The 16,994-nt window shown below is 48.7% G+C and overlaps 6 protein-coding genes across 6 annotated transcripts; 3 read left to right on the top strand and 3 right to left on the bottom strand.

Moving 5' to 3' along the window:
- Window positions 1–3,234: 3,234 nt before the first annotated feature.
- Window positions 3,235–4,160, bottom strand: TRIREDRAFT_102970 (uncharacterized protein; the record flags this gene model as incomplete). Its single annotated transcript, XM_006961261.1, has 2 exons — window positions 3,235–3,591; window positions 3,849–4,160. The coding sequence occupies 2 exons, from the start codon at window positions 4,158–4,160 to the stop codon at window positions 3,235–3,237; spliced, it is 669 nt and encodes a 222-aa protein (XP_006961323.1).
- A 1,518-nt stretch (window positions 4,161–5,678) lies between these two features.
- On the top strand, window positions 5,679–7,003 carry pap1 (aspartate protease; the record flags this gene model as incomplete). The annotated part of the gene is made up of 2 exons (XM_006961706.1): window positions 5,679–6,431; window positions 6,510–7,003. The coding sequence occupies exons 1-2, from the start codon at window positions 5,702–5,704 to the stop codon at window positions 7,001–7,003; spliced, it is 1,224 nt and encodes a 407-aa protein (XP_006961768.1). The 5' UTR covers window positions 5,679–5,701.
- Window positions 7,004–8,936: 1,933 nt separating this feature from the next.
- TRIREDRAFT_54761 (uncharacterized protein) lies at window positions 8,937–10,088 on the top strand (the record flags this gene model as incomplete). The annotated part of the gene is made up of 1 exon (XM_006961705.1): window positions 8,937–10,088. The coding sequence occupies one exon, from the start codon at window positions 8,937–8,939 to the stop codon at window positions 10,086–10,088; it is 1,152 nt and encodes a 383-aa protein (XP_006961767.1).
- A 502-nt stretch (window positions 10,089–10,590) lies between these two features.
- Window positions 10,591–12,627, bottom strand: TRIREDRAFT_26575 (RNA polymerase III transcription initiation factor B complex component; the record flags this gene model as incomplete). The annotated part of the gene is made up of 1 exon (XM_006960953.1): window positions 10,591–12,627. A coding segment is annotated over one exon (2,037 nt), but the record flags the coding sequence as incomplete, so codon positions are not given.
- Window positions 12,628–14,168: 1,541 nt separating this feature from the next.
- Window positions 14,169–14,889, top strand: TRIREDRAFT_102966 (uncharacterized protein; the record flags this gene model as incomplete). Its single annotated transcript, XM_006961704.1, has 2 exons — window positions 14,169–14,244; window positions 14,381–14,889. 2 exons carry the CDS (start codon window positions 14,169–14,171, stop codon window positions 14,887–14,889), a joined length of 585 nt encoding a protein of 194 aa, XP_006961766.1.
- A 1,199-nt stretch (window positions 14,890–16,088) lies between these two features.
- On the bottom strand, window positions 16,089–16,994 carry TRIREDRAFT_54511 (uncharacterized protein; the record flags this gene model as incomplete). The annotated part of the gene is made up of 1 exon (XM_006961260.1): window positions 16,089–16,994. One exon carries the CDS (start codon window positions 16,992–16,994, stop codon window positions 16,089–16,091), a length of 906 nt encoding a protein of 301 aa, XP_006961322.1.

Here is a 16,994-nt window from a genome sequence, read left to right as displayed (position 1 = left end):
CCCGAGGGGNCGCNCCGTGTGATGAGCTTANCAATCTTTAAAAAGCTTAATATTAACAAAACCTATATAGTAATACTTATAATATACTTTTTTTATATTCTAGTTATATTAGCAGCTAGATTTAACCTTAAACTTAAATAATATAATATAAAGAATGCCTTTTTAAATATAAAGTATAGTAAGCAGGGCATACTTATAATATATAAGTTCCTGCTAGGCTTTTAAAAAGCTAAAAAGCTTATAAAGCTTAAAAAGGCTTTTTATAAACTAAAAGACTTATTAAAGCTATAATATAAAAAGCTTATAAGTATGCTTTTTGCTTTTAAGCTAAAAGTATGCTTTAAAAAGAGCTGCTTATACTATAATAATAATTATAAGCTATTTATATACTTTTATATTAATAATATTATTATTACTTATTATAAAAAAGATAAGGCATATTATATAAAGCTAATTAAAGTATTAAAAATAAAATATAAGCTTTATAAAGGGGGTAATATAGCTTAATTCTTAAGTATTTATATTATTTAAAAGTATATTAAGTAAAGGATTATATTATTTTATAAATCTTATATAATAAAAATTATATAATAATTTAACTTAGTTAATTATAGCTAATATTTATTAATTTTAATTTTAATAATTAAGCTTATAAAATATAAAGGCTAAGCTATAAAAGTAGAGATTAAGTTATACTAAAAGAAGCTAGGTTTTATATTATATATAGCTATTATAATATAACCTAATATAGCTTATACTACTTTAGCCTTTTTCTGCTTTTTTATTAATTTAAGCTTAATATATTAAAAAGTAGTAAACTAGCTAATTTACTATTTTTATATATAAAAGCACCTTATATTATAATATAAAAAAGTAAATAAAATATAAATACTATATATATTTAATAATACTTTTTTTATAAATAATACTAAAACTTAAAGGTTTTTATAAAGGTTTTTAATTATAATATTTAAAAGACTAATTATATAAAGTATAATAAGGTAAAGTATAATTAGCACTTTAATTATAAAAGTAAAGCTTTTATTACTTATATAACTAGAAAAAAAGACTATAGCTTTATAATAACTATTTATATATATAAAGTTTAATTTTAAAAATAAGTAAAAGCTTAATTATAATAACTAATAAATAATATAGCTTATAATTAGCTTAAGTAATTAAATTAATACTTATTTATAATATATAAATATATATAATATATAGCTTTATTAAGAATATTAAAAAGGAATATTTAAGGTTTTTTATTTTTTTATATAAAAGATAACTGCTAATAGGCTTATAAAGGCCTTTCCTTATTAATACTTTAAGTATTTTAAATTACTATTAAATATAGTAAATATAAGTAATATTATAATTATAAATAAGTAAAAGGAATATTAAAAGAAAGTATATAAATTATTTAATTAACTAAAAGCAGTAAACTAGCTATACTTATAATATATATTAGTAATAAACTAGCTATATATATTACCTTTATTATAAACTAGCTATACTTAAGCCTAGAATATTTAAGCACTTACTTTTTTTTATACCTTTATAATATATTTTTATACCTTTTTTTTTATTATATTAAAAGGCTTTTACTACTTCTTTTTATATACTAAATCTTTAATATTTAGCAGCTTAATTTAAAGGCATAATATATACTAAAGGTCTCTTTTTAACTGCTTAAAAATTAGCTTTTAAGTATTATAATTTATTATTAATAGTACTTATAGTTTTATTTTTAATAATAGTAATAACCTTTACTAATTTATAAATAAGGGGGAGAAAGATAAAGTAGCTATAGTATAATATTAGCTAAAGTAAAGCTTAAAAAGCAGTAAATTTTTAAAAACTTATAAAAGAAAATAAAAGTAGCTAGACCTTTTATAAGCTATATATTAAGTAAAGCGCTTAATATTATTAATATATTAAGTAAAATTACTTTTTTTAAAAATAATACTTTATAAGCAGCCTTTATATAAAGAGTTTTAAACCCTTACTTTATTATTATTATTATTATATATAGCCTTTTAGACCTTATATAAGGTAAGGGTATAAGGCTTTAAGGGCAGGTAACCTAAAAGGTTAATATACTATATAGTAAATTAAGTATTAGTAGTAATAGTAAAGAGTATAGTTTTAATTATAAGTATAAGCATAAGGTATTAAAAAAAAAGGTAAGGGCACTAGTACTAGCACTAGTGCTTATAATAAGGCTATTAGGCCTAGTAGTATTAGTAATAGTATAAGTATTAGTAATATATTAAATAATACTAGCTATATAAGTAATAGTAGTAGTAGTAAAGGCCTTTTTTTAAGCTTTTTATTATACTATTAGCTATTTATAATTATAATAAAAGCTTAAATAAGGCTATTTATAACTATTTATATACTTTTTACTTATAAGTTAGTATAGTGTTTTTATTACTACTACTATTAATAATAATAAGGATAATAATAAAAATAATAATAATAATAATTATAAAAAAAAGAGGTATTTATAAAAGGTTAAATTAAGCTTTTATATAGCTTAAGAAAAGCTTTTTAAGTAAAAAGTAAGTAAATATTTTTATTATTATTAATTAAAGCTATTATTTTTAATAATGCTAGTATAGTATTTTATAATCCTTTTATAAAAGAGATTATAAAGCAGTTATTAAATATAGTAAATACTTTAATTATAGCTTTTATATGCTTTTAAAGTAATATTTCCTTTATTTAAAAGCTTAACACTATATTATTAAGCATTTAGCACTTAATAAAGCACTTATAATATCTTTATTAAGTAGGGGGTGTATTATAAAAAGCTTAAAATGCTATATATTATATACTTATAAGCTTATTAAGTATTATACCTATATGCATTTACTTATTATAGCATAAGCTGTAATTATATAATTTATTATAGTATTAAAAGCTTAATAAGATAAAAAGGAGGATAGCTTTCTAAATACCTATATATAGGGCTTTAGAAGGCCACCTTTAATATAGAAAAATAAGGCACTTTAGAATAACCTCTCTAGAGCTTAATTTAAGCTATCTGAGCGTTATGACAGATAGAATGATGATGTGGTAATGTTGATAGAAGCAGTCCAGGCTCTCTTGTCCAGGACCTTTTGATGCTGCCACTTGAAACACCCAGGGAGATTATCTCCGATGTTCGTCGTGTCCTGCATTGAAACGCGAGCTGAAAGACTGCGATGCCTCGCGAGGCACCTTCCAGAGCCGTCATGGTCTCCGAGTGGCGTCGATTCCTAGCCACGGACAGGGGACAAGGGTAAGGGGAGGAGGGCGCCAACACGGAAGCAGATTGGCTGCAGACGCTGAGAGAGTGCGACGCTGGAGTGTCATTGCTGAGCCGGTGCCTGTTTGGAGTGCTGCTCTGTTATGTAGGCCAAGACCTGCCAGTGGCATCTTTCTGCTGGACTGCCGGCCGCCAAGCTGTTTGGCAGCTGTTTCTTGGCGATGCGATGCGATGCGATGCGTGTGACGGGACTCGGCTGTCGGCTTGGAGGCAGCGCCAAGGCATTTATTCTCCGTCAAGATGGTGGTTTGTGGTGTTTTGGTTCCGGGTATCACAGAGTTCTATTAGTAGACAGCAAGCGTCAAGGCCTCAGTGTGTCGAGTGAAGGCGGCTGAAGGAGTGGAGGCTGGAGGCATCGTCGAGGTTTAGTTGTAGGTTCCTGCAGAAACAACAGAATGACGCCATCATCGACCACGGAAGGAAGGCACGTCGTCCTTATCGCAACCGTCACGTGCAACGACTTGCAACTTTTACCATCTCTGCTCGTGATACTGTATTGGTATTACTCCAAACTCCGTAACTCGTATAAACCACACACAGCGTCGCATTCGCCTCCAGCACCAGCGCTGCTCGACAGCAACAGCAGCAAACAAAGAGCCTCCCGTTCGGCCGGTTCCGCTGCCTCTTTTGCTCCGGCCGACTGCGACTGGCAGGCAGTCAATACTCGCACAGGTCCCTTTTTCGAGAATCCAACGATGGCCGTCAGCTGCATGCCGATTAGCCGGCCAGCAGACAAGGGGCCCAGCACCGTCGACGAGAGCCAAGCAGCGCAATCTATCGAATAGCAGACTCCCTGGCCCCTGTCCGGCAGCTGGAGCGGGCCTCTTGGGCTCTGGGCCTTTTGGGACATGCCGCTCTGGGCTTGAGCTCGCTGTAACGAACTTCTGTCCGCACCGCAGCCACGGCAGCCCGTGATTTGTTGACGGCCTCTTGTAGTATTGCGATGAGCAGCAGAGGCGAGAGGGATGGCGATTCTGGCACAAGTTCCCACCCCTGACTGCCGGACGCCAAGTCGGTTGTCCCTGGGCCAGCAACGGTAGTGCCGCAGCGCCAGAGCCAATGGCCCTCGAGGGCATCCCGACCAGCCCCAGAATCACGGAGGCCACAGCAGATTGGCCCTGTTCATGCCCGGTCACCAGGCCGCTCTGATTGCTGGGACGGCGGATTTAACATAGACTAACGGATTAGACTTAATTCGGCCGCCATGTTGTTGATCCCTAGTCGATTGGGCTAGTAGTTCTTCTTTGCTCAGTCCCCTATGCGAGCCAGGAGCACGAGGCAGATCCGAGTCAAGCAAGGCATGGATGGGATGGGATGGCTCTCGTGGCTTTGAATTACCGTTGATGCGAGAGAGAGAGAGAGATTGGGCCATACGAGGCCTGATTCGTGCTTGCGGCTGGTGACTGGCCGTCTGGGGGCCCGAGCATGCCACTGGCAGTGGGATGCGGTGGAACACGATTGCAACATTGCCCCCGAAAGGATGGGCTGGTAACTTCGTCTGTTCAGGTCGACCTCGGTCATACAAAGCAAAGACGCGGGCGCAGCGCCATTGCCCAAGTCATGTCGGCCCGCCTACCCCAGCCTGTCATATCGTCACACGGACTGAACTGTGGGCTGCTGTTTAAGCGTTGAGCAGGAAGACCCTTGATAGACAAAGATCGGCAATGGATATCTCTCTCGAGGCCTGCTTATTTCCCTGGCCTCCGCAGTGTCGACATTGCACGGCCAGCCACGACTCGGGATTGGCCGGCCATAGGTAGTGGCGAGGACGAATGGTCAAAGGACTATGTATCATCTCGACTTATGCGCCTCGGGAGACAAGTCACACTGTTGCGCCGTCTCCGAGCGAATGGCCGTGGCCATGGGCTAGCAGGACTCTGGACTTCTATCTTGGGATGCTTCACGATACGTGATCGACAAAGGTTCCAGCGCCTCCATTGGAGCAAGGCAGAAATGGCAGTACGCTCCTCGGCCGACCTCTCTTGGTGGGTTAGGAGACCAGGCACGCCCTCCACATGGATGCCACCCCTGGACGCGGACGCTTCATTCGCTCGCGGGCCGGTAACGACGATCTACAGCCATCTGGCCTGATTGCGGAGGTCAATTCCACCATCTCGACTCCTCCTCCCATCACCATGCCCCAGCAAGTGTGTGAAGCTCGGGGAGGATGGCGCAAACCGACCTTCCTAAACCATGCTCTTGAGGCCGTCAACAACGACAATGCCCCGGAGATGGCAGATTATCGACGAAGCGTTTGTCGATGGAGCTCAAGGGGATATATAAAGACGTCCGGCGTCCCTCCGTCTGCTGTTGGAGCTTTCTTCTCATCAGCCCCATCAGCCTTCAAGACAAGTCCAGCCAGCCCGTGAGCAACCTTCTCCGATATTCAAGATGCAGACCTTTGGAGCTTTTCTCGTTTCCTTCCTCGCCGCCAGCGGCCTGGCCGCGGCCCTCCCCACCGAGGGTCAGAAGACGGCTTCCGTCGAGGTCCAGTACAACAAGAACTACGTCCCCCACGGCCCTACTGCTCTCTTCAAGGCCAAGAGAAAGTATGGCGCTCCCATCAGCGACAACCTGAAGTCTCTCGTGGCTGCCAGGCAGGCCAAGCAGGCTCTCGCCAAGCGCCAGACCGGCTCGGCGCCCAACCACCCCAGTGACAGCGCCGATTCGGAGTACATCACCTCCGTCTCCATCGGCACTCCGGCTCAGGTCCTCCCCCTGGACTTTGACACCGGCTCCTCCGACCTGTGGGTCTTTAGCTCCGAGACGCCCAAGTCTTCGGCCACCGGCCACGCCATCTACACGCCCTCCAAGTCGTCCACCTCCAAGAAGGTGTCTGGCGCCAGCTGGTCCATCAGCTACGGCGACGGCAGCAGCTCCAGCGGCGATGTCTACACCGACAAGGTCACCATCGGAGGCTTCAGCGTCAACACCCAGGGCGTCGAGTCTGCCACCCGCGTGTCCACCGAGTTCGTCCAGGACACGGTCATCTCTGGCCTCGTCGGCCTTGCCTTTGACAGCGGCAACCAGGTCAGGCCGCACCCGCAGAAGACGTGGTTCTCCAACGCCGCCAGCAGCCTGGCTGAGCCCCTTTTCACTGCCGACCTGAGGCACGGACAGAGTAAGTAGACACTCACTGGAATTCGTTCCTTTCCCGATCATCATGAAAGCAAGTAGACTGACTGAACCAAACAACTAGACGGCAGCTACAACTTTGGCTACATCGACACCAGCGTCGCCAAGGGCCCCGTTGCCTACACCCCCGTTGACAACAGCCAGGGCTTCTGGGAGTTCACTGCCTCGGGCTACTCTGTCGGCGGCGGCAAGCTCAACCGCAACTCCATCGACGGCATTGCCGACACCGGCACCACCCTGCTCCTCCTCGACGACAACGTCGTCGATGCCTACTACGCCAACGTCCAGTCGGCCCAGTACGACAACCAGCAGGAGGGTGTCGTCTTCGACTGCGACGAGGACCTCCCTTCGTTCAGCTTCGGTGTTGGAAGCTCCACCATCACCATCCCTGGCGATCTGCTGAACCTGACTCCCCTCGAGGAGGGCAGCTCCACCTGCTTCGGTGGCCTCCAGAGCAGCTCCGGCATTGGCATCAACATCTTTGGTGACGTTGCCCTCAAGGCTGCCCTGGTTGTCTTTGACCTCGGCAACGAGCGCCTGGGCTGGGCTCAGAAATAAGCGGCGATGGTGGACTTGTTTATGAAAAGGCTATGGGATCAATGATGGAACGTGAAAAAAAAAAAAAAAGGATTGTCTGGCTCTCAAGACTTGTAAATACTCTTGGTGTATATAGCAAGATGTCAGCACATAGCAGAGCAATGACGAAACTGTAATGAAGGACGCTTTGGGTCTCAGTGACTTGTGAAATGAGGTCCCTTCCTACCTATCCATCGTGGTCCGTAGGGGTAAGGTGCGAAGTCTACTTGCAATGCTTGAACTGAGCCTCGGAATGATACAATTATCCATGGCGATTGTGAATACTGAGATGAGGTCTCGTTGATGATGTGCTTAGCAATATCAACATTAAATCCTGCTTTGCCCCATCCTGACCTTGATCTCCAAGCCACTGACAAATAGGTGTTCATGCACTATCATGGGTTACTTGATGTATCGCTCCGGATATTTAGCTGCATCACTGTTAATGATTAAATCCAAGTCCTGTGTTATACATTAAAGAAGGTCCAGAGTGGTGGTTCTGCCCGGCTTCGGAGATTTGCAAGGTCTCGAGCGAGTCCGAAGCTGGGCTGAAGCAGCGCAGGGCCTGACTCTGGGTATGTGTTGATGTAGTGGCGGACGATGCCATGAACATGGACTTTTTCTTTTCTCTTACCCCTGTGATGCTCTTTGTCATGGCGAGAACGTATGCTGAGAACAGTTGATATGAGTGAGATTGTTTCGAGGAGGGACATCAAGGGCTTGATGTCTTTGGTCACCAGCCTTTCTGCTTCTAACTCGGAATCATGAAAAAACCGACGTCTTGCTGACAGATATCGCCCTGGGGCCTAGAATATACAGAAGGATAGTTCTGACTGTGACAGCCAGAGAAGTGGTAGGGCTGTAAGGGGGTACGAGATGAGCTGTGCTCGATAGGTGAGCTGGAATGCTATTTGATGGATGTACAGCGAGTGTTGGGGTGGTTTTGCAGCTGTAAATAAGGGAATTGACAGGGGAGGCGATGAACACGCCGGCAAGGAAAGCGTCTCATGCTATGCATGGGGATTTTGAACAAGAAGAGTGCAGAATTTACTCCTGTGAAGAAGGGGAGTGATGAGAAGCGATATAGGGGATGATTGACGAGGGAGTTGATGATTGAGAGGGTTCTTACATAGTGCGGCTCTTTGATGACTTTGCAGAGTGTCTATTTAGATTGTGTTATTTATGGTTTCTGCTGCGTTTGTGATTAGTTGATGCATGTATAGCGTCAAAAGCTCTTTTTACGCTGCCATGCCATCTATCAAGTGCTTGACTACTAACTTGTACATCAACGCCGTCCGATCAACACTACCTCGATATAACAACCACGAATTCGATATACACACACATCTGTGCACTCATAGCATCTATCTCAAATGACAACCTTAAAAATGTCCGATCAGCAGCCACAAACCACCCCAAACCAGCCCTCCCGATCTCGTTCTCACCTACAAGTGATGCCTACAAACTCGATACTCACTTGCTCTTTCACCGAGAATGTATGTGTTTATCAATCCAATCAAGCTGTTACATTGCGTCAGTCGACCTCATGACGACGGGTCTTGGCGGGTTACATTCAATGACCACTTGTCATCCGGAATAGGCAGGGCGTGAAAAATCTCTTTGCTCAGGCTAGGGAGGTGACGGGATGCCATAAAGAGACGAAGCACTGCTTGTTTGAAGGAAGTTGCACGTCCGTATATGCAAGTGTTGATGGCGGGCTCCCGGATTGGGGGCTGAGGTGTCGGCGTCTTGTTCCCCTTTTGTCGTTCCTCGTCTCTCATTGCTACCTCACTTGATATAGTATACAATCTCAATACACTTATATATAACCATAAAATCTTACCCTTTTCCTCTTGACTGGCATTACAACTCCCATTCTCCTTCACATCCAACACAACCGTCACCATCACGCACAATGAAGCCCTCCCCCCTATTCCTCACCCTCTCCCCCCTATTCCTCGCACTCACCTCCTCCTCCTCCCCCTCAACCCCATCTCCCCCCTCCCCTCTCGTCGTCGATACAGCCCCCTCCCACCTCCGCCCCTACATCCTCCCCCGCTACGCCGGCCACGCCATCAAGCTCACCACATCCGGCCAAATCATCCGCTTCTCCATCACCGCAAACTCCTCCGCCGGCGCCTTCTCCCTCGTCCAGCACGCCGGCAAGGCCACAGGCTGGACCTCGGCCCGCCCGCACACCCACAGGCGCGTCCACGAGCACTTTTTCTGCACAAAGGGCCGCGTCGAGCTCTGGACGAAGAAGAACGCCACCGGCGCCGTGGACGAGGCGCGGGTTCTCACGCAGGGGGATTTCGGGACCGCGCCTCCGGGCACGATACATACCTTTCAGCATATCGATCCGGACAGCCAGTTGACGCATATTTACAACCCGGGCGGCTTTGAGGAGCTGTTTCAGGTGTTTAGCCTGGGGGACTTTGAGTCGCCGCACGGAGCGCCGTATGAGCTTGTCGAGGAGGACCAGCGGCCGTTTGGCGATGCGACGCCCGAGCAGGAGGCGCAGCTCAATTCTCTCGATTTGTGGATTGCAAAGGCAGACGTTTACGTTCCGAGGAGGGACTTTGTCAATGGAACGGCGGGCGATGCGCGCCTCAACTGGCACGATGGGAACAACTCACTGTCGAGTGATCCCATGGATCCGTATTACATTGCCAAAGACTACGGCCCGAAATACCTCCTGAACAGTGAAGACGGGTATAAAGTCATCCAGCCCCTTCTCACCGCCTCTCAGACACCCTTTAGGAACCTCACCGTCGGGACGATCACGCTCTCGCCACGACGCAAAGGCGAAAAGGCAAATGTTGTTCGGTTGGAGAATCACTTTGCCATACAGATGGACGAGGGACAGCTTGCGCTGACGATTCAGGGGTACGAGAGGGAGCTCTTGCTGCAAGGCGATGTGGCCTTTATCCCGGCCGGGACGAGGTTCGAGTATTATGCCACGGTGCCGTTTACCAAGTTTCTGTATGTGAATGCTGGGGAGAGGGGATATGCGGATGAGTTGTTGGAGAGGGCGGTGCCGTGGAATTTTCCGGTGTATCCTGCGTGATGGCTTCGCGAGGGTCTGTCTTGATTGGTGAGCTACGTACGTATATTATGGCGTGAAGAGATGAGTGATACAGACTACCCAGAGTTGTGTATAAGGTGGCATGAAGGGTGTGTAGTGAAACAAAATTCGTACATGGTATTGAGCAACTATAGAGTTAAGTACCGGTAGTATATCAATCCCAGCTGCCACTGGCAAGTAACATGTGCAGGCATAAGATGTCTCCAACACCTATATCAACCGCAAGCGTAACGCACAGCACAAAGTTGACCCCAACGCCATTTCCTTGGCCGTATGCTCAGCCAAAAATCCCTCAAAGCCAGATCCCTAACGCCAAATCTCTCAAGCAAAGCCGATATGAAAGAATAAACCAAACCTTTGAGCTCAATGCCTACTCATCATCAAGCCCATATTCATTGTCCATCTCGGGATCATCCTCGTCGTAGCCACCCTCGTACTCGCCGCCACCTCCAAACTCTTCGCCCTCGCCCTCGCCCTCACCATACTCCTCCGGCTCCTCGTACTCTTCCTCATCGTGCTCCTGGACGTCATCCCCGGCAACACTCTCGTCGGGAGCCTCGCTGGCGTCGTCGTCGGCGCCAAAGGTGCTTCCGGCCAAGCTGGTCTTGCGGCTGGTAGCCGCAGAGCCAAGCCCGACATTGGGAATGTCAAAGATGCTGCGGATGGCATCGTAGTTGATCCGCTTGGACCACGCCCGGTCCTTGGCCACGCCGATGGCGGCCTCTGCGGCCGAGCTGGCGGGGCTCGTCTGGCCCTCTCCCATCCTGGCGCGCTTTCTCCGCTTGCGCGTCTGCTTGGGGCGCTCCGCCTCCATCTTGCGCCGAAACACCTTTTCCTGGTGCTTCCTGAGCCAGTCCTTGTTCTGGTTGACCCAGATAATCTCCTTGATGCGGGCTTCTTCCGGCGAGAGCAGGCAGTTGATGACCTCGGGATCGTCGGCGAACTCGTCCTCGGTGACGTCGGCCGCCATGGACACTTCTTTCTGCGGTTGCTGCTGACGAGCCCACAGGGAGTGGATGCGAGCGCGCTGCTCGGCAGTCGAATAAGCAAGAGCGTGCTCATAGGTTAGGGGGTCGTTGAAAATCTCCTCAATGACTCCCTCGAGCTCCTGTTCATCTTGCTCCCATTCTTCGTTGATGGGAAGCTGAGGCTTGGCGCGTTTGCCTTTGCCTCGGCCCGCGGACTCTTGATCTGCAGCCTCTTCTTGATCCAGAGCGTCTCCGAATGCTTCAGCGAGATCTTCCAGGCCCTCGGTGCCGTCTTCGTTTTCATCCTTTGATGGGTTGAGACTGATGTTGCCCTGTGGAATTTGCGAAGGCAGAGGCGGGATGATGAATCCATCAGCGTCTCGGCGATAGTTGACCTCGGGCGCCTTGGAAAGGTCTGCTCCGCCCTCCACATGTCGCTTGGCTGGGGCCTCTTCTGGGTTCTGTTCTTCGGCGGCTTCGCCTGTGATGCCGCGCTTGCGCTTGCGTGACCTCTCCTCTGCCTTCTTCCTGTACTCATCCGACTTGCGGTAGAATGAGGGAGGATCGTGTGAGCTCTCCAGGAAATCTTGCTTCAAGAAATCCTCGACCGACATGCGACTTGACTCGGTGTTGTTAAACTCTTGCAATCGGTTCTGAATTGTGTGGTTTGTGACTTTTACAATGTAGACGACTTCGCGAATTGTTCGTCGAAAGTTGTGCATGCGAGCAGCCATGAGCAGACAGGCACCGCAAATACCAGAGGGACGACGGCCCATAACCATCCAGTCCCTGCTCATGCGCTTGACCAGCCGAACGGCATCCTCGGCGACCTTGGCGGTGTCCTGGTGAAACTCCATCTTTGTCGCGAATCGCCAGATGAGATCCTCGGGGTAGACTGGGATCAAGCCGTCGGCGCCAATCGGCACCACCTCGTTGAGCTTCTTGAAGATGCGCCCCAGCTTGAAGACGTTGAGCTGGACCAAGTCGGCCAAGTCGATGAGCATGACCTTGCAGGGCGGCTCAGCTCGGCAGGCCGCATAGAGGCAGACAGCCGCAACGCTGGCGAGGGTGCGGCCCTGGATAAAGTTGGCGCTGGACGCAAGCTTGAAGACCTGGGTGCCCGCGGTGACGAGGCTGTCGCTGATGTTGAGCTGCTGCGCGTAACCCTGCATGAGGCCGCGGGCCTCGCGGATGCTCTTCTCCCTGTCCTCGCTGCCGCCGACTCTCCTAAAAGCCGGGCCCATGCCTCTAACACCGGCCTGATCGGCACCGACAAAGGTTCCCTGCACCATGGCAGCTCCGGACGAGGTCTCGCCGAACTGGACCTCGGAGACGATGTTGCTGTCGTCCGCGACACGGCCACAGGTCTGGCAGGTTCCGTCGACGACATTGGGCTTCGGACAGGCCTTGTTGGCGCACTGCTGGTGAGCGGGAGTGACGACGCCCGGCCGCTGGATGGACGATGCGCGAGCCAGAGCAGACGCATGAGAGCGTTCTTCACGCTCGCGGAGGGCCCGGACGGGATTTGGCCTAGCAAAGCGAGGTTTGGAAGGGCCGCTGCCCTGCCCTGCCGGCCGCTTGGGCGGTGGCGTGAGAAACGACATGATGGCAGCTGTCGTGGGTGCTGCTGTTTTTGTTGTTGTCGTTGTTGATGTTGTTGATGTTGTTGTTGTTGATGTTGTTGTTATTGACGACAGATGAGTGTTTGGGTGTGAGGCGGTAATATCAAGTCGAGATGGATGAGGCGATTGATGAAAAAGCTCTAAGTGAGCAGCAGCGAAATATCGATAACCAGAGCCAAGAAATTCCGGTTGCAGCAGCAGCAGCAGCAGCAGCAGCAGTTTCGTCGTCCTTCTTCTTCTTCTTCGCTCCTCCACGCAAAGGCTCTTTCACAAGCGACCGTCCAGCCGTTCTAAAGAGAAAGACCCCCGTCTCTGGCCGTCTATGCAGGGTTCGTGAGCGCAAGCGACAAAAGACTTGATGCAAAGGCCAAGACGAGCTGCTCTCCTCTGAATCCCGGCACCATGTGGGAATCAGAGCATGAAATCCGAGGCGTCGCGCTGAGGCTGGCAGAAGAAAAATGTCGAGAAAAAAAAAGGCGGGCGGGGCGAGATTGTGAGGCTGTTTGACGGCCAGGCAAGACTAGTGGCCGAGTGGGGAAGACGCTCGCTGAAAAAAACCTGTGTGCGTCTTTCCGGGCAAATCGAGTACTATTAGCAGGCGGTTGGTTGTTTGGTGCAAAGCCGCTGGTTCGAATCGTGCAGTGCTCGATTTTTTTTTTTTTATTGTTTGCGATATGATGAAGTCGACAGACGGTCAAAAGATGCGTTGCTTGAGATGCCGAGATGCGCCCGACGGTATCTGTGATGGATTTCCTTCGCTGGATAGACTTCCCGTCAAAGCAACCTTTACAAAGAGTCGGTGGTAGTGGAATTGAAAGAGATGAATTTCTGGTCTGTCGAACTGGCAAGGCAAAGTTTGAAGCCTTTGCTCGAGAACTGTGGTCGGCCCGACCGCTTAATTGTCGGCTGTCTGTCTTCTCACTTTCACCTCGCTGTGACTCTTTGGCCGACTTTCCTCCATCCCAAAGGAATCAATCATTCTAACGCAATATGCTGATTCGACATGTTGGCTCGCACAGGATGGCGGAGTTTCAATCATCATGATGGAAGGCAGCAGCGCATCAGAATCAGCAAAAAATACGGCTCTTGTCGTCGCTGTACGAGCCCAGTATTACTTGTCTAGCCCCGACACTCCCCGCCTGCGATCCGTGTACTACTAACTATCCCACTTCCCCCGCTCCCGTTCCCCGGCTATAGATCACTACTACTACCTAGTAGAGCCTGCAGTGACATATATAGTATCCATATCTCAGTTGCAAGCAACAGCGGAGTATTTACATGCGGAATTCCATCGTAAGCCGGTGAATTGAATGTCTTGGCCTTACCAAATACTCCGATATCGAGCTTGACTTGTGATGGATCAGCTGGAGTTATAAAGGCTCACTCTAGCCCGTAAAATCAAATCTATTTTCGCATCAACTCAAACAATAACATCACCATTACCACCATTTGAATTACCGTGAATATCCATCATGGCCTCATTCGCCCTCTCCGCCCCAGCAAACACCGACGTCTGGAAGAAACCCCCCTCCCACGACGTCTTCACCGGTAGCCCTCTCCCCTCCCCAAGAACCTCACTCACTCACCCACTCACCCACCCCACGCCTACATCACCACCACCATCCCTTCCGACGGAGCAAACTATCTTCCTATGTCTGAAAACTAACCAACAAACACAAAACAGCCCCCTACAAATCCCTCTCCAAGAACCCCTTTCCAAAATTCCGCTCCGCAAGCCTCACCTTCACAGCAACATACACCCACCAATTCGACCAAGCCGGCATCCTCCTCCTCTTCACCCGTCCCTCCTCCAGCACCCCCCGCAAATGGATCAAAGCCGGCATCGAGCACTTCAACAACGCGCCCCGCCTCTCCACCGTCTGCTGCGACAACTGGGCCGACTGGAGCGTCGCCGACGTCTCCTCTTCCGCGGCAGACATCCAGGCCGGTGCCAAGGCCGTGACCATTCTCGTGGAGAGGCTGGATGCGCATGACGGGTCGTGCTTGTGGGTGTATCGGGTCGAGGGCGACGAGAAGACGCCGATGAGGGAGATTTGCTGGCCGTATGGCGATAATGGGGGGCAAGGATGGGAGCTGGAGGTTGGGGCGCTGGTGGCGAGGCCGAGTAAGGATGTGAAGGATGAGCTGGAGGTGAAGTTTGAGGGGATCGAGGTCAAGTGGGACGATGCTTAGATGGCTGCTGCTTCTTCTTCAAGGCATCATACATCCAGACACTTGGCTCATGGTATTTGTTGTTTTTTTCCAAGTGTTTTCATCATAGGTAGCTTATACACAAGACTCATGATAGTCACCGGCGAGAATCAAACACGTGAGGTGCGAAATTGTCTCATTAACCTCAACCCTGACACGGAACTCCAGTCAGGGAGGACCGCTACTAGATAGCGACCCTATGGACTTGTTTTTCTCGTTTTTTTTTTCTTTCTCTGTGTTTCTTTCGTTATACATCTTTTGGCCTGCGCTTGTGCCCCCAGGGCTACACCATGCAGAAAAGCCAACATTGTCATTTGTCATGTCTTCGTCAAAAGGAGGAAAAAGAAGAAGAAGAAGAAAGAAAAGAAGAAAATTATCAGGCGCAACGCTCTGATGTTCCAATCTTGTCCAAGAGAAAACAAAATCCGTCAACCCGTACCGTAAGCATACTGAAATGCTGCACCCGGGTGATTCTTCCCATTTGTATCCAATTTCGAAGAAAACTGTTCCGCTCCGTTGCATCCACAACACCAAGAAGCAAATTCGTCAGGAGTTTGAAACAAATCCAAAGAAGATCGTGTTCTGACAAAGAAAGCCTCCGAGGCTGACATCTTCTGTCTCTTTTTTTGTCTGTTTCTCATGGTGCTGTACATGCTGTGTGCTGTACGTGGGCTTATACAAGGTTCCAACTTGACAATTTGACCAAAACACCAAAGACGCGAGGAATTCCAGCGCCGTGAAACGAAAGCAAAGAGGAGTTCGCTCAAGGCTTGCAATGAATTTGAACGGTGTGCAAAAGCCAGGCAGTGTGCGAAACCACGCTCAATGCAGCCAATCCGTACGCAAAGAGAGAAAAATGACTCGAGGCCGGTAAGTTGAAGCAGTGATGAAGACGCCGTAATTCGAAGTCATCAGAACACCAAACGACCAAAAACGGGTACAACAGCAAAAGACATTGAAGCAGCGACCAAATGCCGACACAGCATGAATCGTGACTGGTCTTGACAAGATGCGCAGAAATGCTTGCTAAGGGGGTTCCCATTTTACCATTTGAATCTTTCTCTTTCCTTGTTTCCTTTCATTGTCAGACGGGCGGCTCGCTCAGCCAGTTCCCCCTGCCGAAAAAAAAGGGTGACGCTGTTCTCCTGTTGCCGTCCATGATCATGATATCAACCGCTCTCTCATACAGTCTTGGGAGAGCGGTTGTTGGTAACGTCAATAACGTCATCCAAGTGGTTGCACATGGCGACAAACAGGTCAAAGAACAGCTTGCTGCCACCGGCCTCCATCTCGGCCTGCATCGTGCCGCTGCGCTTGAACGTCTTGCGGCAGCGGATGATGAGCGCGAGATAGTGGGCGCGCAGGCGGCTGTCCGAGTCGGGCGTGTTTGCGTAGGCGTACTGGGCCGACCGCAGGATGGTGCCGACGTCGATGCCGGCGTGCAGCCCCTGCTTGCGGAGGGCCAGCCGCTTGAGCTCCTCGAGGCCGTACCGGTCCGCGGCACAGTAGATGACGGTGTCGCGCAGGACCTCGGCGCCGACGCTGGACAGGTAGACGGCGGCATCGGAGCCGGCGCCTGCTGCGTGATGGCCGCCGCCGCCGCCGCCGCTCCCGTGGTCCGGGTTGGGCGACGACTTCTGGGGAGTTCTCATGCGGTCCTCGAGCTCCCACGAGTTGCGGTGCCTGTTGTGCACCAGGCGCGGGTAGTAGTCCCCCTTGTAGAGGTACTCGAGGACGGCAGAGAAGATCTCGGGCTCCTCGTCGGGGAGCGAGATCCTCTTGCTCATGGCATCCGAAGAGTCCCTGCCGCAGGCGGCCTCGAAAAAGGGCGACTGGCTGAGGACATCCTCGTGCGCCGCAAAGAGGCGGCCCTCGCGGCCGACGGTCAGGGTGACAATCGGCGAGGGGGTGATGTTGACGGGCTGGGCGGGCGCCGCTTCGTGCTCTATGATGGAGCTCTGCAGCTTGGACACCTTTTGCTTGACGTGCTCCTTGGCCTTGTCCTTGGAGGAGCCGGGCTTCTTGAGCCGCGACGACTTGTCCACGCGGTTCTGGTCTTGCTGGGACCGGAATGCGCGCTTGAACAT

The sequence above is a fragment of the Trichoderma reesei genome (genome assembly GCF_000167675.1).
Source record: "Trichoderma reesei QM6a unplaced genomic scaffold TRIREscaffold_1, whole genome shotgun sequence".
NCBI lineage: Eukaryota > Fungi > Ascomycota > Sordariomycetes > Hypocreales > Hypocreaceae > Trichoderma > Trichoderma reesei.
Note: the sequence above shows the minus strand (reverse complement) of the source record. Positions and strands in the feature narration are given on the sequence as shown.